Source organism: Cynoglossus semilaevis, chromosome 3 (assembly GCF_000523025.1).
Source record: "Cynoglossus semilaevis isolate Cse_v1.0 chromosome 3, Cse_v1.0, whole genome shotgun sequence".
Lineage (NCBI taxonomy): Eukaryota > Metazoa > Chordata > Actinopteri > Pleuronectiformes > Cynoglossidae > Cynoglossus > Cynoglossus semilaevis.
Window position 1 is genome coordinate 6879803 of NC_024309.1, and position 21892 is coordinate 6901694.

The window sequence follows — 21892 nt, forward strand, 5'->3', positions numbered from 1 at the left end:
CTAGATGGCTGAATGTCATATTTGCATACACAGCATTGACTTTTTTGTCTTAGCACTATGCCTTGCGTGCGTGTGCGTGTGTGTGTATGTGTGAATGTGTGGCACTAACAGAGATGTAGTTGTTGAGGAAAAACAGCTAGCGGGGAAAATAACAACTTATAATGAAATGACCAAACAAAATGCCAGAACTGCTATATTTACACTCATTGAAAGGACATGGTTGACACAAAGGTGGTTCTGTGAGAAGTGGGCGACTCTGTGTGATGCACAGTGTAGAGAGATTTCATATTAACTTGTCTCTTTTCTGCAAAAACAGAGCAGTGACCCAGATTGGGTCTGACATGAACCAGGTGTTTGTCTTCCACTCGTGTGGATTTCGGCAAAAAGTCGAATCGAGTCAGTTGTATTTTAACTTTGCAACATTAGAATTAAAATTCAAATAATTTTTCCAAAAATAATAATAATAAACATATTTATATATAAATTTGATATTAACAATTTAAAGTAATGTACAATAAGTTTCACAAATGTTATTAAAACTAAACATTAAAAATGATTTAAAAATTCTTTATTCAGGGTAGGCTGGAAACTGGAATCTCAATGCATTTTGTACATACAGACCATATTTTTTTTTTATTTGACTGAGATTGGTGGTGGTCAACATTGACCTTACTGACCTCCGCAGTGTTAGAAAACACACCTGACCCGGGCAGTGCCTTCACGTTGCGATATAAACCCTCCGTCGGTAATAAATGACGACACCTTGTTTTCATCCTGTGAAATAAATTCCATCTCCTGTTTTAGCTCATCCACGTCTGACCCCCACCACTCACATGACTCATATGTGAAAACATGTCATTTAAGAAAAAAAAAAAAAAAAAAGCATGTCATTTAAGAAAAAGAAGAAAAAAAAACCCTGGCCCTGTTTTTCTCGCAGACGTTGGTCTGAGTAATGTCCAGAAAAACATCTGACAGCAGGAGAATGGGCTGTGGTCAGACAGAGGGTCGTGGTCCATCCCTCTCTGTCTCCAGCAGTGTAAATCTATTTTCTCCACCATGATGAATGACGTTCCATTTTTCATTCATCTCTCTTGTACTTATTTCTTTCTTGTGTGTGTGTGTGTTTTTTTTCCCCTCAGTAAAAGGCCAGAGGACTGGGAGGAGTCGATATTCGTGCGGCACAAAGAGTCCGGCTGTAGATTGAGAGACGACATCCATTTCCACATGTACATCAGCACCTCGCCGTGTGGCGACGGGAGACTAAACTCGCCCTACGAAATCAGCACAGACTGTAAGTTTTTTTTTTTTTTTTTTTAAATCTTTTAGGGTACCTGAAAAACATAAAGGTGTTCACTGCCTCTGTAGCTGTCATCGTACCTTCAGGTTTATAGAAATGATTTCCTGGATTTCCTTTAATGTCACTCTTTCTGTCAGCTGCACTGGGCTGACTCCAAAGATTTTTTATCTGTGAAATTATGTTTCACTTTCATGTAGACAGTATTTTAGCGGCACGTGTCAGAAATGTAATCTACGTGACATTGTTATATACAGGAGGGTGCATACGCTCCTCAGTCTGTCAGCTCTGAGATGAAGTGGATACAGGGCAACGGAAAGATGCAAAGAGAAAACGTTTGAACTTTTTGAACCTTTAAAATGTTCTGCAGCGTACTTTCAAATATTAGAAAAATACCAACTACGATTCTTGAAATATTTTGGAAGTGAACGTCCAAAGTTTTTACAGAAGCTACTGTTATTACAAACAGCCAGAACAAAATATCTGATGAAAAAAAAAGCAATTTTTACAATTATTTTCTAACTATCATTCTTTACAATTAATTTTACTGGTTTGTAGTGCAGCGCGGGGGTCCTCAAACCACCGGTTGGGGAACAGTGCCGATCCCTAGGTCATTTTGTATCGTAAAAATGTACTTCCGTTTTTCTTATTTACTTAATTGAAAAATAATCCGGTCATATCCCTTTACATTTTTCATTCAAAGATAATCCGTCAATGTTACGAAACAACAGGTCATTCAGACTCTGATACTCACAGTAGTATTAAGTATTAAGTCTTAAAGATGTTTTATTTTGAAAGTTTAATGACCCTTTAACAGTAGTGCAGTATTACTGCTCCGGTTTTTGGTACTAAAAAATGTACTACTAAAGGTAGTAAAAAGGTACTAAAAGGTTCCACAGTGTAGCGGTTATCACGCCTGCCTTAGACATCTGCCTTACACACAAAATGTGTTTGTTTCGAGTCCCAGAGGAACCACATGGTTAATGGCGCCTCCTGTGGCAGCCTGTGTTTGTTGCGACGATTCACACTGTAAATTTCCATATTGTGGGACAAAATTTGATTATATTTCTCTAGAAAAAAAAAACAACATTTTGTTGGTTTGTTGTGATGTTCCCCTCTGCTGTAAATCAGAAGTCGGAAGTGCCTCAGTCCAACAGACTTGCTCTGCTGTACCTCGCTCCTAAACCAGACATTGTTTCAGTGACAACACAGTTAATTGGTCCCTTCATTAACACCCAGACAGTGAACAACCCAAGAAAAGCATCTAATTCCCTAAAAGGCGCTATTAACCCCATTTACACTCGGGCTTTCAGAGGAAGTGCAGCACCAGTTGTCTGCCCAAGATTAATTGATTGTCGGAAGCTGCTTGAAGCAGCTCAGTAAATTACTTCTTTCACTGTATTAATGATAAAACAACAAGATGTGGAATCATTGTTTAATGATTTTTTTTTTTTTTTCATCTGCCTGAGTGGACGCTGGTGATTAGTGGCTGAGAGTATTTCTAGACAGTTACACTTTGTGTACGTTGTTTTTTTTTTCACCTTTTCTTTTCTTGGCTGCTGATTGATGTGCTGTTATTTGACAAAAATGACTGATGTCACCGTTGGCTCGTTGAACAGTACACAGCAGCAGACACCTCATGAGGAAGCACCGCAACCATCTGCGCACCAAAATCGAGTCGGGCGAGGGAACGGTGCCGGTGCGGTGTCGAGGGCCCGTTCAGACGTGGGACGGCGTCTTACAGGGCGAGCAGCTCATCACCATGTCCTGCACCGACAAACTCACCAGGTCAGTGCTCTGAGTACTTCATAACGCTACATATAAATGTATTACTCATTTTCATCAAGCAGCTGTTTAGGAATGTTACATTCAGTCAAACATTTACGAACATACGTATGTTATTAGCTCGATATTATGATCTTACATCTATAAGGACTAGGGCTATCAGAATTAATGCAGTTAATTCATTCGTAAAATGTATCAATATTAATGTTAAAAACTACCAATTTTAATGGCTGGGCAGAAAGGTAGCCAATAATTCCGAGGTCCATCCTCTTATCGTTGCTCTAATGCAAAGTTAATACACATTGCAGGAAATCCTCCAGCCTAAAATATCATCTCGATTCCCAGCATGCATTAGTGGGAGCTTGCTTCCTCACCAGGCGTAGGGCTGACGTAAATCTACCACCGACAGGGTGTCCGACACAATTGTCAAATGCATTGCATTGCATTGAAAAAAAAAGTTTTTCATATTTTCTTTAAACTAATCATTCCATCATAAAGGATTAGTCACAAATATAAACATATTCTTTCTGTTTGAGTATTAAACCATTTTTATAATAGTTTTTTTAAATGAATTTCTTTGATTAACTACAGTCACATTTAATCATGATTAATCAATCACAATCATCATCAGGCCTCCAGTATATAAAGTCTAAATTAAAAAGAGAATGACCGACCCTATCGGCGGTTGTCTCTTCCTCGAAGTCAAGTGAAAATGATTGATAGAGTTGAACTTTATTACCTTTACAGGCAGTGATCTCTGTTTAAATAAGACACTCTCAAATGTGCCGTGTGAGCCCTGCAGAAGCTGACTGATATTTACCTTGGCTCGTCGATGCGTAGGCGCATCTGTGAGTCATTTCCCTGAGTCATTCTATATGTGAAGCCTTTTGTATTCCAGCTGATGGAGTTGTCATTGATTTCCCATATGTGACTCGACTGCCTAATACTCTTTTAATGAATAATTGTGTTAATCATATCATGGTTTTAATCTCCGCACGCGACTGTCGTCTCCTTACAGACTTACAGGCTCCTGTCTGCCCACCTGAGTTCTGTTGGTTAATCTGAGAGAGAAGAAAACTTGCTATTAGCTGTGATGTTTTATTAGCTGAGCATGTTTGTAGAAGCTGCGTATGCATGTGAAATTACAGGATAAAGAACAGTAGCTTATAAATAAAAAAAAAAACACTACATCAGTACCTATGTCACACACCTACGCTAACACGGTGCTAACATCACAATGTAGGACATATAAAATGGGCCAAAAAAACGGCACAACAAAAGAAAGTAAATGTTAAAAAAAAATGCAATGTATGGGGTACAACCAACAAATGTAAACAAAAGATCTTTCACATTCGCTAGCCAACTAGCTACTAGCTACTTGTGCGAACTATTTGGTGCGTTTTAATGCTGTATGTCGAAATGATTTACCCCATCGTAGGATCAATAAAAGTTCAGAAAAAGAAAATAAAATGTATATATATATATATATATAGAAATTGGAACAAATATGCTGGAACCTATACCTTCTTTTTTTATGGGACGTCTCCTGCTGTGTGGTCTGCAGCAGCCTTGTTAAGAACACATAGAAGGCTGTCCAATGAACCCAGATCTGAGAGTACAGCAAGTTCAGGTGTGACCCATCAGTCAAACTCACAGCTGCTCGGAAACCGGAGCGTGTAGCTTTTGACAAAGTGTTAAAAACTAATGGAGAAAAAAGCTGGAACACAGTGTGACACGGTTAATGAAAGGTCCTAGTCCCGGCGAAGGGAGATCAGCCAGGTCTGCTTACGTTAGCAGCAGCGAAACCACAGACTGTGTCGAACTTAACCTTGTTCATGAATACCAACTTTAACTGACTGGAAGAATTAGATGTTTTTCTTACTGTAAAAATAAACAACTAGTATTTATTTTTTATTAATAGAAAATATATATATATATAAATTCAAACAGTTCATGAGAAGAGGGTGCTAACAGCTGCTAATTATTAGCATCATTTCTATTTTTTTTTGGATAAAAAGTAACTTCTACATTCTGTTTTATTATTATTATTATTATTATTATTTATATAATATAGCGTACATCAACGCTCTGTTCTCTAGGTGGCGCCATAGGCAACTGCTTGGGTGGCCATTGCCAGAAACTGGCTCGGCCTTAGATAACTGAATCCAAGAATTGGGGTCATTGAGAACCACCTCATCCCATTAGAACCACTCAGGAACCAAAGCTAGGAGAGAAAGAGAGATAGACAGACAGAGAGAGAGAGAGAGAGAGGGGTAGCCTTCTCTCGGAGTCACTGTTAATTTGACCAATTTGATTCAGTTGGCCAGGGCTGGAGATGGTGTGATTAAATCTACCCAGGTCACCAACGAGGGTGAAAGCAATTACTTTACAAAAAAACAGAGTGAAGGGGAAAGAGAAAGGACGTCCTGCCTTTTTCTTTTTCCCACCACTCGGCCGACGCGACGCTGTACACAACACGGGCACTCCCTTTGCCTCCTCCCTCCTCCCAGTTTTTTATCACTTTAAATGATCGCTGGCCATCACTAAGGTGAGTGGGTCGCGAGGGACCAGTTTATCAAGGTCAGGATGGAGGATGAACCTCCGACTCACACACACACACACTCGCAGAGCTACAAAGTGATCCCTGGATCCTCTTTGTCATCACTCTTACCCGTTCTCCTTCTTTTACTTTTCTTGGCTTTATCGCCACCAGACCGACCGTAGGCCTTCGTCTCCGCGCTCCCTTCTTCCGATAATGAAGGCGTCGGCTCTTATTATCACCTCATCTGATCATCATCGTTGTGGGTTTTTTTTTTGTCTCAATCCAGGCGCTCCTTTTGCTAATATTTGACTTGAAGTCGACAGCTGGATTTAATTGAGGGGCCTAAATGGCGTTCATATAACGATGATGCTCTCTCTCTCTCTCTCTCTTTCTCTCTCTCTCTCTCGTTCGACTGCAGTTTTATGCAGATGAGCACATTACTTTAATGGTCGACGTTTAGCCGGGGAAGAAAGAATAGGTTCGAGGGACAGAGAGCGAGAGAACGGGAGAGAGAGGAGGGGAGGGAGGGGCCTCTCCTCCTCTTTAAATTCACACACTCGAACCAGATGGCTCTTTTCTTGCATGAGATTAGAAGATGTTTCTGATTCATGGTGTCGCTGTCTGGGAAAATGAATATTTCAGGCCGAACTGTTTATGTTTGGATGCAACATTTGGTTTGTGTGTCTGTGTGTGTGTGTGTGTGTGTGTGTGTGTGTGCGCGCTCCTCCCTCTTTGTTTGAAAGGGCAGGATGCACAGTGTCGACAGATTGTAGGTAAAACACAGGTGGGCGGACGTCGCGTCGCGTCGCACGTGCGTTTCGCAGGTCCCCGGGAAGACGACGATGTTAATTGAGCGATCTGGCGGTGAACGTAATGACTGATTATTATGTTGCAAAGAAAATGAGATAAACAAGCGTATTAGTAGACATTGTTTAAACATAAAAAGAGGAAAAGATACGAAAATTAGTGACGTATTAACGAGACTTTGGCTGCGATGGAGTTTATCTGGTCCAACACGGACTCTCTCTCTCTCGTGTGTGTGTGTGTGTGTGTGAAGGGCAGCAACAAACAAGGTAATTATCATTTTCCATCCATAAATTAGCATCTGTTGGTTAAATAGAGAGGATTTCAGCAATTGGTGGCACAGGACCAGCTGGCTGCGGGACGTAGTGCCACTGTATCTGGCAGGATTAGCCCCAGCGATTTTGTCTCACCAGCGGAACCCCCCGACCCCCCAAAAAAACCAAACCAAACTCAGGGAAGTTGGCTGAAGCTGTTTACTGCGTTGTTAACTTCTGCAGGGCCGATGAATGCACAACCAAATCTGATAATCCGACGATTACAAGCAATGGTGGTGATGGCGATTTGTTTGTTTGTTTGTTTTTTTCTCTTCGGGCTGAAAAGTCGCGTTTCATGTCGAAAGGTTTTGGTTTAGATGCTAGATGCTGTCCTCGCTACTATGGGTGTTTTTTGAACCTGGGTGGGAGAGGTCGACGTTTCATCACGTTTGGCATCGAGATAGCGATCAAATTGTTTCAACCTGTCAGTGACGCTCCTCCCTGTTGCTCCTCTCTTTTTTTCCCCCTGCCATTCTCTCTCCTCCTCATCTTTCTCTTCATCTTTATTGCTGCTTTCTTCACTGTTTTTTTCCTTTTTATCTTCACTCACCTTTAACCCTTTCCACCCGGACCTTCCGTCTAAAACTTGAAAATGTTTTTCCCCCTCACTCTTCTTCCTCAGATGGAACGTCCTGGGACTGCAGGGGGCATTGCTGAGTCACTTTGTGGAGCCGGTGTACCTGCACAGCGTGACGGTCGGCAGCTTGCGCCACACGGGCCATCTGGGCCGAGTTCTGAACCAGCGGCTGGAGCGGCTCGGCCCCTTGCCCGCGACATACAGACGCAACCAGCCCCTGCTCAGCGGTAGGACAAACACACACCCACAGTCTGTTACGTGATATTATAGTTGAATAGAAAAGAAAAAAAAAAGTCTTTATATAAGAAAGTAGCTCAATGAAATTCAGCCCTGAATCCTTGGTGGCATCGCCTCAGGCATTTATGGGGTTTTTTTTTTTCCTTTCTCTTGGACGAGTCTCAGTTTATCAGAGGTCACAAATGTTAAGATGGTGTAATAGTGCAAATGAGAGTTCAGAAATAAAAAAACAGCCCGGAAACTGTGCAACAGAACTGCACAATTTCATGTCACCGCCCGCAGCGACTCGGATGACCTGAATTTGTCAAAAGTCCTGACAAGTGATGGGGAAAATAGACGGAGAGATTGTCAGTGTGGCTCAGCCGCGTTGGATAATTGGTCCTGGCATAATGCTGGCTGTACAGTAGGTGCAGAAGAGGGTCATGCAGCCCAGCGCCACAGCAACACACTGTGGTTAAAGGCACAAGGCAGAAAGATGGCCGGAGATTTAAAGCTGCGGAAGCCTTTTTAATAGTCACTCCTTATCTCAGGTTAGCCATGAGTATCGTATGTCGCGTTCTGATTCAGTTTGATATAAATTCTACCTTAAATGATTATGGAGTTGAAATGGGAATGGAGTTAAACTAAAGAGGTAAAAAGAGAATATATTTTTCTACCATCAGAGGAAAATATCACGTTTTTTTTTTTTGTTTTTTTTTTAAATACTTATGTTCTATTAGTGCAGATTATAAACCAGTCTCTGGGGTGATTCAGGCGGCTAAATTAAATTTTAAAATATTCTCTTGATTTGAATTATACATAGTTATTTGGAAATCATTTTAATGTAATTAATTTGATTTATTTAAATAAAATAAAGTACAGGGTGTCCTCGCTTTACTACGAACTAAGGCGTTTCTCAAAATAAATGTATTAATAAAGTCTCGGTCCATCGTCCTGACGATCAGCGTTAAAACTAATTTCAAACAGGAACTAGTTGGTTAGCGATGAATACATTGTCACGCAGGGCTACGCAGTTTACATTCGACGGTTGTACTACATGCTACATGCTACAGTCACTTCCTTTCCTCATTGTTGTTTTTTGGGAACTTTTTCCCCTTCATTGTGGCTCCAAGGTGAAAGTCAGACTCTGATTTTTTTATTTCCTAGATCAGTGTTTCCTAACCTTTTTTTAGCCACGGCACATATATACCATCAGAAAAAAAAACACAGTACAACACCATACAAAAAGTATATGTAACGAAGTATAATATTTACTAAAAATGTACCCTTGTTTAGTTGAATAAAACGCTGATATACTGACAGGAATTGAAGAAAGACACTCACAGAGATCTTCAACAGCTCGGATTATCTTTTTTTATTTTCTCTTTTTAATAACCATGTGCTGCCACCTAGCGGAAGAGGATTTAGTTGCTGCTAGTCTGCTTGTCACGCATTGACGAACAAAGAAAAATATTTGCAACGAATAATTAATAGTTTTGGGACCAATTAAGTGAAATTGGATAATTTTCCATGGCACACTAGTGGTTGGGAATCACAGTCCTAGATTACGATGTTACCACTGTGTTAGCGTACTTTATGTGAGTTCCAACTAATGGCAAAAATTTGCTTGCGCCGTAGGAACGGCATTCCGACCTAAGCCGAGGACTCCTTGTTTTAGTAAATAAATTTAAATTAAATCATTTATAGCCAGAAAAATGTTCATCGTAAGTTGTTTTTTCCTACTGGATTAGCGGCGTTCTCTCGTGCGCTCTGTGTTTTTATATACAAACCTTTCATGTATTTTTAACCTGTAAATAAATATGTCAGCCCCGCGCTGAATTAACCACCAAGTCAGAAACTTCACACGAACTCAAGTCGTCCTGCGTCTCTGCAGAGACACAGAACCAGCCCCGACACAGAACACCTCAGAAATTGTTGCGTCTTGTTCCACGGAGACCCCAGGGTTTTGTTTGTAGTGAAGATGAACATTGGCAGCGGATGTGAATGACAGTAGAAACTGTATCAGCCATCACTTCAGATCTGGGCCGCTCAGAGAACACTGAGTGACAGACACAACAGCGATGTAGGGCACGTTCTATTCTGGAGGATCGTTGATTCAGAACAAAAACTGTGGCAGACATACAACGGGTCCACATTATACCCTGTCAAACCAACACCGTGGGAATTAAACCTGGTGTCAGATTTTTTTTTTTTTTTTTTTTTTGAGGAGTTTTAAGATGTACTTTTTGAAGGACACAGGAAGTCTTTGGTTGCGGGGCTCTGCTCCGGTTAATTGACTGCCATGAGGATGAATATTTTGTGAGGCTTATCCTCATCAAGATTGATAATTGCGCTGAATTGTCCTCTGGTGACGGTAACTCTGACGACTTTATCACTTAGTCCCCCGGCCACAACCCCAGGGCATTTCTCCTGATTTGCCTTTTTATGGACTTTTACGACTTGTCCGGAGTTAGTTTTCATTTTCGATTTTAGAAGGTTCAGCTAGTGTCTAGAGAATTGTCGTCTTTTTTTTTTTTTTTTGGAAATGTATTCTTATTATATAATTATTTTTTTAGTGATGCAGTTAGAATGAACATTTTGAATTTGATAATGGACTTAAACCTTTATTATTAACCTTTACCTTTATTAATATTTATTTAAAATATTTAATCTTGTCAGATCAGGATCCTGAAACTTTAAAGTTAAATTTTGGAATTTTTCGACTTTTCTCATTTGGTTGATGCTCTTTTTAAACCCAGTCCAGGCTCCCACTGGAACCACCTAGAATGTTCCATCAATGATCAAATGATTTTGCTTTTTTTAGCATAAAGCAAATGTTACCCTTTAAATTTGTTTAGGTTTAACAAGTAGAATAATTTTATTTAAATTTATTTCTGTAAAACACATATTTCAAACTCAGGGCCCGTGGGCCAAATCTGGCCCTCTATGTCATTTTATGTGGCCGACCAGAGTTTAACATCAAGATTGTTGTCCTAAAACAAAAGGCGTGAAAAAAAGTTAGTAAAGAGTCTGTATTTATCTAGGCCGACCAGAGTTTAACATCAAGAAAGTTAGTAAAGAGTCTGTATTTATCTTTACTGCTTTTTTTATTTATTTTATTGAGGAAAAAGTTTGTTCAAATTCACTTTTTCTGGTCAAACTATTCAATCGACTTTACATTTTCAACCTCATGAGTGATTGAGTTTGGCACCGCAGCGGTAAAAGCAAGCTGTCAAGGTATAAACAAAAATGGATTATTCAGTTTCAAGGCTTGAAATCATCAAGAACTGTGGAAGGATTTTTAAATTTCACAAGGACCAGATGTAGCTTCTTCTTCTTTTTCTTGCTGTGTTTCCTGTAGATGCTCAGATTGTGTCCCAAACTGTCAGGTCTGTGCTCCTGCACTGCCATCACTCTGTTGAAAGGTAAATGGATGAAGGAAGGGGCAGAGAGGGAGGAAGATGGACACCAGAGTGGAGATAGCCCAACACCAAATCAATGTAATCACAGCCTTTATAAGACAGCCATTCATTCAGAGGTGGAGCATGGGAAGAGAGAGAGAGAGAGAGAGAGAGAGAGAGAGGAAGGGTAGATAGGTGGCGGTGGGTGCAAGGCAGGAATGGAATAAAGAAAAAAGGCAGAGCTTTGCCTGCACTCATGTGTCTGTGTTCAGATCTGCCTCCACCTTTATTTCTCATCTCCTCCTCCTCCGTCCTTTCATCGTCTCTGATGAGCTCAGTGGCTATTGTGTGTCCACAGTTATTTAAAAGCAACATGCCCGCAGGATTTCCCAGAGAGCGCAGGGGGCCGGCTCTTATCGCGGCCAGCCAAAGCAGCTCCACCTGAACGTCACCCCCCCCCCCACTTCCCCGAGGGCCAAAACACATCGACGTGTCCTTCGCGCTCGTCCCTGCTGTTCACTTTCACCGTAGCTGTGGCATGTCTTTGTTGTGGGTTTTTTTTTTTTTTTTGGATAAAAGGAATTAGAACAAAAGTAGATAATGTCAACATTAATAACAGGCTTTTTTTTTTTTTTTTCGCTGTTGGCTGTGAACTAATGCTCATTTCACAGCTACACTCTGCTGCCTCTCCACATGTTCACTGTGCAGATAATTTCTTCCTTTTCTCCAGTGTGAAACTGTTTGTGTCTGCGACAGCAGTGAAAGAAATTGTGTTACATTTCCCACTAAGGAAACAACACTTGTTTGTTCTCCATACGTACTGGACATCTGGTGTTCAAGGTCATCATTGGTCGTTTCTCTTGGTTTGTTTGAACGCTTAAAACATTACTACAAGAGTGATGCAACATCATAAGTAGTTACTTAAAGGCGAATGTGAATCTTACACACAGTCATTGGCAGAAATGGAAATCGTTATTCTACTTGCTTAACCATTCCGCTCACCGTTGTTGTTTAGTTTAGTCGCATTTTTTTGGATGGCGGTTTTGCGAAATGACATCACACCCATGCATCTTTATTGCTGGTTTAACAGAAGAAATATTTTATAACTAATTAGGGATACAATACAACTTTTTCATGTCCGATACCGATACTGCAACTTGGCATATCTGTTGATAACAGTATCAACCTTTTAATGGTTAATAATTATGAAAAAATATTTATACTTAAGATTCAGAAAATATATACTTTTGGTATGTCACTTTTGATCACAAGCAACATACTACACTAATGATTTCCTTAAAAAGATATAATAGGTAAAATAATAGGTATGTCCATTTTTGTGGTTAAAATTTAAAAAAGATATACTTTTTTGATACGCCAACTTTTGATCACTGTGTAAGACTATACCAGTAAATTCCTGAAAAAAGTCTTCAAAAATAAAAGTTTCTCAAAAATGACTAAAAATGCACTAATTTGCCTTAGAATATGTACCAATTATTTTTTTATCATTCAAATTCAGAAAAATATAGTTTTTCCGATACCTCAGCCGTTGATCAAACGCAACATACTACAGAATTCATGTCTTTTGTTATCTGATGTCTCCCCACTTTGTCAAAAACCTGGAGTCACAAAACGCCAGTTACACTTTTTTTTCACATATAAACATTCACTTTGTCATATTGTGATTGTGAAACGCACCATGCGTGCGTTTACCAAACAGCCATGAATCCCTACTTCTGCCTCTTTCATGTCTGCTTGCCAAACACTTCCCAGAAAACAAATTGACCAACTCTTCAGAGAGGGGAAAAAAAAAAAATCAAATCGTCTTTTACAGAAACAGTGGAGTCAAGTCCATTGAATGGATGAAATGAGCCATGAACGGAGCTGGGGAAAAGGAAAAGACAGGATGGATGGAGGAGGTCCTTTTGTTCAAAGTGGTGCGTCTGCACAGGAGAGGGGAGAGATGGGTAATAAGAGACCTGGAGGATTGTTACTGTGGCAGGCAATTCATTCCAGCTCTGAGGTGCTGGAGAAAGGAAAAGCAGAGATTGGTGAATGGAGGAGTGAAGACGGGGAAATGACTGTGCTAAGACGGCAGATGATCTGCAGGCATGTACTGTGATATTGTACACGAGGTATTGTACTATAACAAGCTGTCTGTCAGGCGGCGGGATCAGAGGCAACTGTTGTTCCCCGTCGCAGAGAAATCTGTCTGCTGATTTTCTATGAAGCGTACTGATAGAACAAATAACTGAGTTGGAAAGGGAAGGTGAAATCCAAGACAGCGTTTCCTACCTGGAGCCAGGTTTTGAGAGTCGGAGTTGATTTAACGTTGGAGCAGCACCAGGCTGTCACCTTTTGTTAGCACAGGTGCTACATGAGAGGTGGCAGCGTGACAGGTATCACACCTGACACTTCCCCTGCTGTGAAAAAAAAAAAAAAATAACAAAAAAGCAAGTGAATCTGTTACTTTCAAAAAGGTTTTGGTTAGTGGGATCAGGTAGTTCAACTTTTTTCCCAAAAAAATATTATTATTAGCATTGTTAGGACCAGGTAGTTCAACTTTTTTCCAAAAAAAAAATATTATTATTAGCATTGTTAGCATTATAAGCATTATTAATATTATTATTATTATTATTATTATATTCCTGTCGTTTTTATATACTGTTTTACTGAGGGTTGTGGATGTCAACCTGTCAATCACGTCAATTCAATTTGAATTTCCTTTTTAACGAATCAACGCCTTTGACCTTATACTTTCAGATCATTTGATAATGTTTACACGTTTCAACAGCAGCCAACTGCAGGTACCAGCTTGCATCCCGGCCCACGGTGCAGCCCGCTAACTTCAACTTCAATACATAAGTCTACAGACATCGTTTTTCATATCGTAGCCAATATTTTTGGATTTTTTTAATCAGATCATATAAGACTGCTGAAGCAGCACAGTGCGGGGAACGCATAACTCTCAGTAGAAACCCAACATGTCCTTTCTCATCTATGGATTTGTTGCAGATCAAATAAGCACGAGTCTGCACTTTCATTTCTGAGCCACAGAGGTGATGACTGGGTTTTGCTACTGTACGTACCGAAGCTGAGTCAGACTATTTTTCACATGCTTCGTACAGTACAGTTAACGCTCTCGTACCAGAATAAGCAGAGAACCACCATACGTGTCTTCACTGACATTTTCTCTGAGCCCACTTCACTGTTTGAGCTTCATTTTTTTTAGCTAGCATTAATATTTCGCAGACATCTAATTTGCAAATTAATTTTCTCTTGTCAATAAGGTTAAGCGTTAAAGAGAATCAATCTTGATTAGAAAATGTTAGGAAGTAAAATTTGCTGTTGACTGCAGTGCCAAAAAAGTGGACTTTGGCCCAAAGCAGCGGGAGAACCTCGCCCGTGTGCTGGATGGCTTTCCTGGTCCCACCTCCCTCTCGCTCTCTGTGGGTGTGTCAGAGTTCCTTATAAACAGTTCTGTAGTTTTAGGCCCAGGTTGACTTGTTTTTTTTTTTTTTTTTTTTTTTGCAGCGCTGCAAAACTGAATGTCTACCGTTAGCCTCAGGGCGAGAGCAAGGAAAGGTTAAAGGAAGGTTAAACAAAGCACTGAAGCCAACGCTTTGGAAGCAGAAACACAGTGTTCTGCACTTCTTTCTCGTACACTTACAAATGATTTTTGTCATCATTGAGGATTTGAAACACCTCGATCAAATGCTCCGTATTCGCCTCAGCCCCCCGGGGTACATATCGACCCACATTAATTCATTCTCTCTGCTGCGTTGTCATCCCTGCAGGGCTGAGCAGTGCTGAGTATCAGCCGCCGGGGAAGTCTTCTTGTGTGAGCGTCAACTGGACGCTGGGAGACGCACAGATGGAGATGGTCAGCACGGCCACGGGACGCAGGCGGGACTCGGGGACTCCCTCGCGACTCTGCAAGCACGCCCTGTTCACCCGCTGGAGCAGACTGTACCGCAAGGTGAGGGCAGACCTCCACGGGGAGGGAAGGTAACAACAGAGCAGAACGGAGCAAATGAAATCGAGCAGAAAGGACTCTTAAAGGCAGCACTTCAGGTTAGAGGCTGAATTGTGTTTGAGGCAGCGGTAAAATACAAAGCGGCGCAAGGCGAAGGGCAGAAAGAGCTTTTCCAACAAGGTGTGCTGAGCATAAAAGAGGTGAGTTATCGTTGTACAGGAAAAAGAAAGATGAATAACTGAAGGAGAAGAAACACGTCCTCAAAAGGAACCACATGACTTTAAACACTTGCTGTTTGCTAACCACCGTGTTAGCGTCGCTGAGTGACCTAGCGAATTAGGTCACACCGTAAGAGCAATACTCTGACATACGTCGCCCCCGATATATATATATATACATATATACATATACATATATATATATATGTATATGTATATATATATATATGTATATGTATATATATATATATATATGTATATGTGTATATATATATATATATATATATACTGTATCTGATAAATTTGTAACATCTGCCGTCCGTGCTACTTATCAAAACTCAGCAGCGTAGATCTGTGACGGCAGCAGGCGGACCCCGGCCGATCCACTTTCATTCCCGTCCTGGAACTTTATGTAACAGACACTGCCTGCGTCGCCAAATGGCGGCCGTTAAAGCATAATGACTGTGAAACCATAATTATTTGGAGAAGTACTCGAGGAGGGCCTCCGCCCTAAGTGCTCCCCGCGCGCTGTACATAAGAGCCACGCAAGAGCAGTCGCACTAATCTCCAAAAGAAACTTTTGCTCTCTCTCTCTCTCTCTCTCTCTCGCTTTCCCCTCCGTCTCTCCGTCTCGCTCTCGTCTTTTTCCTCTCTTCACTTGTCTTTTTACTGAACCTCGCTGTTTCCCTTCGCAACAATAGCAATGCACAAAAAAGCACAGAGAATGTTCAATTGCTTGTGAAATTTAAATGGGGAGATTACACAGCTGTTGAAGCTCCTCACCCCCAGCACCGCCGCCACCCTCCCCACACACTCAAACGCATTTGTGCCGGCTCATTCGTTTTGTTTTTGCCCCTCCCAACTCCCCGACCCCATAAAACCTTTAGCCTCTGTGCCCCTGCTCACTGTTCCTGTATCTTTTTTTTCCCTTTTCCCTGTAACTTCTCCGCCTTGATTTTTCCTGACTCACCTCTTTGCCTGTTTTTCCACTTCATCAGCTGGGAATCCATGTGTGTGGCTCGGTGGACCACCAGCTCCTCTACTGCGAGGCCAAGATGGCGGCCCGTCCCTACCAGACAGTGAAGCAGCAGTGGTTCAGATCTCTGCAGGAAACGGGCCTCGGCACCTGGGTGAAGAAACCTCCGGAGCAGGAGCAGTTCCTGCTGTCGCTCTGAGGACGTCTGTGTGTGTGTGTGTTTTATAGAAAAGCCCGACACCATGTTTCACAGAGTCGTACCTGGACGTTTCACCTGTGCCACCTTTCATCATCGCTCATCACAGACAACATAAAGAGGAACGGCACGGTGGCTGAGTGGCAGACGGACCAAACATGGTGGATTCCTTTGAAATCCAACGACTCTTAACAAACACCACCCCTAAATATTGCACTCTTCAGCTGTCAGGAAAGGGTGGGGTAACCTTGAGCCGAATGAAAGACAGCCCCTATCTTGTCATCAGCTATTTCCGGGCCCCAAGGCTCCCACTGAGGAGCCGAGCCGCGGGGGAGAGGGAGAGAGAGGGAGGGAGAAGGAGGAAAAAGAAAAAGAGAGAGAAAGCAAGGTCCACGTCCAATTACCAGCCCTGTCAGGGTGACGGCTGATAGAGGAAGAGGAGGGGAGCCAAGGAGGGGAGGGAAAAAAAGGGGGGGAGAACAGACTTTTTGCTTCAGATCTGCCCTGCTCACCTCCTCTTTTTTTTTTTCATTTCTGTCTTTGTCCTCCTTCTCTGACTCACCCTTTAACTCATAACTCCCCTCTGCTTTTGTCTCCGTCTCTCAGTCCTCGCCGCCCTACAAAATTTGCCGTACCTTTCATGACACGACCCCGGGTTAACACTCACCGTGGTGGGCGGAGGGAAGTATAGTGGAGTAGGTACATAAATGCAGCCATTACAGGTGGAGAAGCACAGTCAGGGACCTATTTTTATTTATTTGAATTTCCTCATTGTGGTTTTGACCCAATGTCTCTTCTGAACCACCGTTTAAAGCTAGTTTTTCGGGTCATGGGTCATTAGTGAGAGCTTGTTGACCTCATCGACCTTGTACCCTAGTGTGTCATGACCACCCAGACCAGACATTAGTCAAGATTGTGGGTTTTTTTTTCTTGTCTAGTTGCTTCATATATGTATTTTTATATTAGTCATCCCTATTATTTTGTTTGGCGTATTTAACAGTGTGAATGGACATGCTGTTCTTGTTGTGCTGTGAGTATGTTTTTGTCACCGAATATTTTTCTTTGAGAAATTTTAAACACAGGAGAAATGTATTACAATGACGGCCCAGAGATCAAATCGAAGTTGTGAGAGTGACATCTAGTGGTGCTTTGCGCTCCCAAAAGGACAAGGACCTGAACCTTAGCCAAAAAGTATGTGATATCTTCAGTCATGGGGGGGGGGTTGTTTTGTTTTTTTGTTTGTTTGTTTGTTTGTTTGTTTAATTTTTTTTACAGTGAGTTCAGTATGTCCAGTACATTTCTAATATGATACGAATGAAGTTATGTAAAATTGTAGTATTGCTTCCTCGGCAACTACAGTACACAAATAATATTAGTTGTCTGTCTGTTGTTAAAAATATCATTTAAATAAAATACATATATACATACTTTTATATATATTTATATATATATACATATATGTATATATATATATACATATATGTATATATGTATATATTCTCTCAGTACAACCCAGAGGACCTTTTTTTCATTTAATAACTGTAGTTTGCGCCAAGTCTCGATTATGTGATATTGCAGTGACAAAGTCAATTTTATACAAAACGTTTCACCCATTCTTTAATACCCAGATTTTTTAATATCTTGTCATTAATTATTATTATTATTATTATTATTATTATATTACCTTAGCTATACATTACAATTCATTTCCATTTTTCTTGAACCCGTGTAGTTCCTCTCTTACCCTCTAGGTGAAACGTAGTGGCGTTACTACAAAAAGATTCAATTCTTTTCTTCGGCCTGTAGTAAATCCTAAATCATCGTCGTGCTGTATATTCCTAATCTCATGTCTGAATTAGCCATGGCCACCGATCTACAGAGTATAAGGCATGTCTCAATGGCAATATTGTATCTACGAGTGTACATATGTAAAAGAGCTGTATAAACGACAATGTCGACAAAGATGTGAGAGAGGTCCTACGATGTCTAATTATGATGTATATTAAAGTATACCAAGAATTGCTGCTCTGGTTTGTAAAATGCACTTCAGTTACGAATACAAAGTGAATGTTTGTACTGTATATGTGAATAAACGGGGAAAAGTCTTGTAATTTCTTTCTTCTCAAACATTGTAATTCATGCCGATAACGTTCTCCCGCCAAACGTCACCAAACTTCCAAACTTTCCTTCAAAAGCATGTGTCAATAAGTAGAGAATGTGTGCTTTTGCCTGTGTTTAACCAAATGTTTATTGTTTGGTTAACACCTTCCGCCATTAAGCAAAATGTACCTTCATGATATCGATTATTTTCGCCCTGTTTAGCGTCCATCCTGATAGCTAACGTTTCAGTGAAGTAGAGTCATACCAGAGCACATTCAGAAATTGCTGTTTGGCCGTTTGTTTTTTCTTTTTTTTTTTGCACAGTACTCCATTAAATATACATAACGTCGTCCTTATAACAATTGATATTGGGTCATTATTACTTTTCCTGCTTCATGATAACCTCCACTCTTAGCCAGTTTTGGCCCGCAGGTGCATTCAGTCAAATATTAAAGACGCCCCCCCTCTTGCTTTTTCTCCTTGGGGAAATCCAGCAGGAGGTGGTTATCTCTGTTAGGCTCGGTGGCAGGTGTCACACAGACCAGCCACCAAATTAGCCTGGAGGAAGAATGAAGTGAGGAAGATGAGGAGAAAGAGGAGTTGGAGGTAAGTCTCCGTAGCAGCATCCCCACCTCCCTTTCTCCCCCGAGGCCACTGAGTCAGTTGTGTGCTCCACTGTAAACATCATAATTGACAATTCACTGTGGTGGCTGGTCACGGTCACAGAGGCATGGGGGGAAAACAATCTGTCCCCACCACGAGGACTCAGACATTTTTATATTTATCATATATTAACTTTGTAATAGTACTGTTAGCAACAGCTACTCTGTCATAGTATGTATTCTAGTAGTGGTTTTGCATGTTTTTTTTACTGTTGAATTCTAATTAATTTTTGTCTTTCATTCTTCTGTTGCATTATTGCCTCCTATTCATCATTTTGTCTTCATCGTTTCTGAGCTTTCTCAGCTATTTAACTTCATAGTAATTCTGTAGATTCACCTACAGGTACTGTTGCAACTGTTTTTTTTTATTATTATTATTTCACCTTCACCTACAGGTACTGTTGCAACAGTTTTTTTATTATTATTATTATTTATGTTTGACATACTCTTTCAAAATTCCAACCCTTAACCAAACAACTCTCTAACCCGGTGACTCTGGTGTGTGTTAAGAAATTACTAATAGCTATTCTTAAAAAATCTACACGCGTCTCAGGCTGTGCAGTTATTAAAATTCTCGACAGTTTTCTTTTTTGATACATTAGTGTGATGAATTAAGCAGATTAGCTCTGCTTTAGAGTCACTGCGTACCACCACTGCAAGGCTGTCGAAAATGAATACAGATCTGCGATGCCACATTCTGCTCCCCTTCATTCATCACTTCATTAGTGCCCAAAAAACATTTTGTCACCATTAGGAGGGGCCTGCGACCTTCTGTTCTGAACTTCCTAACGAAGGTCAACTGTGCCTCAACTGCCTGCCAAAGCATCTGTAACAGGATACCTAAACATGAATGCATCACAATTAGAGCTGCAAAATACTTTAGTCACAGTTTGTGACTGAACTATTTAAGTTGTCAGCGGCCAACAGTAGGGGGCGCGCTGATTTTTCCAATGTTTGTGTAACGGAAATAGAAATAAATTGTGCGGTGTTTACTTCCGGTTTCGAGTCAGGCGTGTGAGCCAGGAGTGTTAGCTGTTTGGGCTTCCAGCGGGCGTCAACAAAGTCAACAATCTGGACACTGAGGCTACATGTGATTGATTGAGATGGTGGGTTTTTGAAAACAATTGTCGGTTGTATTTTGTTTGAAGTGGTAGATGTTCGGTCGAGACCGTTAGTGCAGTTTACGCTAGCATATGTGTCTCGGTAGCTAACGTTAGCCTTTGTCAGAAGTGGAAATGAGTCGTACTTAGTAATTCGTCCTAAACATTGAATAGAGTTGTCGTTGTAAATACGAAACTGGTCTTTGACAGGAGTTTTAGTTGGACTGGTGCACAGTTTTGAGAATATGAAACTGACTTGCAAATATTTCTTTTCTTGACAGAAACCCATCCTACTGCAGGGCCACGAACGGTCCGACGCACAGATGACGTACAACGGAGGAGACCTTGTGTTTTCGTCGCTAAAGATCCGGTGAGTAACACGAAATGATTGAACTTAACTAATTATTAAGTGCACATTAAGTGCCACCAATGACTATAGGATAGTAGTTAGTTTGACGTCAAGAATGTAAAATGTCCACGTAAAGCTACAAATGACAACGACTCTGCTAGTTTTGACTTGCAATTGTGTTACAAACATAAGGCTATACAGTGGATATAAAAAGTCTACACACCCTTGTTCAAAGCCAGGTTTTTGTGATGTAAAGAAAAGATACAAGCATAAATTGTTTCATAACTTTCCACTTTTAATGTCACCCATAACATGTAATAGGCAATTGAAAACAAACTGAAATCTTCACGAGGGAAAAATAAGATTGAGGTTTTGGAATGGCCCAGCCAGAGTCCAGACCTGAATCCGATTGAACATCTGTGGAGCGATGTGCATAGGAGATGCCCTCTCAATCTGTCAGATTTGGAGCAATTTTGCTAAGAAGAATGGGAAAATATTGCAACATCAAGATGTGCCAGACACATAGACACTTACCCAAAAAGACTGAATGCTGTAATTAAAGCCAAAGGTTCTGCAACAAAGTATTAGTTTAAGGGTGTTCATACTTATGCAACAATGTTGTTTTAGGTTTTTATTTTTCCCTCGTGAAGATTTCAGTTTGTTTTTCAATTGCCTATTACATGTTATGGGTCACATTAAAAGTGGAAAAATTTATGAAACGATTTATGCTTGTGTCTTTTCTTTACATCAATAAAACCTGGCTTTGAACAAGGGTGTGTAGACTTTTTATATCCACTCTATGTACCAGTCCATAGGTTATTTGGTACCGGGCCACAGTGAAAAAAATGTACTTGGTTTTTGCTAATATACCTCAGTCAAAAGATAATCTGGTAATATTTTAAAATAATAGGTCATTCAGACTCAGCATCAAACAGAATAAAGTCTGAGTGATGCTTTTTTTTAATGATCCTTCAATGCCCACCACCTTGCTACCAGTTTGTAGTAACAGGTGGTACTGGCTGACCAGTCATTGGAACAAAAAAGGTCAGGGACCGCTGGTATAGATGTAACTACTCCTGACTGCTGACAACAACACAGCAGTGTTGACGTGAAAGTCATGTTTCAAGGTGGAGAGTTATTTATGTTGATCAGTGACAAAGACATGCTTTTGTTGGTATAGGGAGTATATTTTAATTGAGTGTTTTTTTTATATTATATAATTAGGTCAGAGATGTATGTTATATTCCAATAAAGTTGATTTTCCTTTACATTTTAAGGTATAAACTTGCAATTTGATAAGACACAACCAGAGCCTTTAAACAGAGAAGGGTGTTAACTTTTCTATTTCTTTTATTTTGTCTACCATTGTCAGCTCCTGTTTT

General features: G+C 40.6%; 1 protein-coding gene and 1 long non-coding RNA gene across 2 annotated transcripts in view; both read left to right on the top strand.

The window, feature by feature from the left end:
- The window catches only part of adarb2 (adenosine deaminase RNA specific B2 (inactive)), a 155938-nt gene extending 136826 nt beyond the window's left edge, over positions 1–19112 (top strand). Inside the window, exons 6-10 of the mRNA XM_008307672.3 lie at positions 1140–1291; positions 2914–3082; positions 7362–7543; positions 14731–14912; positions 16126–19112. Of these exons, the coding sequence (XP_008305894.1) occupies positions 1140–1291; positions 2914–3082; positions 7362–7543; positions 14731–14912; positions 16126–16302 (862 nt within the window). The 3' untranslated portion in view covers positions 16303–19112. The remainder of the gene's footprint in view (positions 1–1139; positions 1292–2913; positions 3083–7361; positions 7544–14730; positions 14913–16125) is intronic.
- A 900-nt stretch (positions 19113–20012) lies between these two features.
- On the top strand, positions 20013–21146 carry LOC103377047 (uncharacterized). The gene is made up of 3 exons (XR_521356.3): positions 20013–20167; positions 20443–20531; positions 20832–21146. It is a non-coding gene; the product is annotated as an uncharacterized LOC103377047 (long non-coding RNA).
- The last annotated feature ends 746 nt before the right edge of the window (positions 21147–21892 follow it).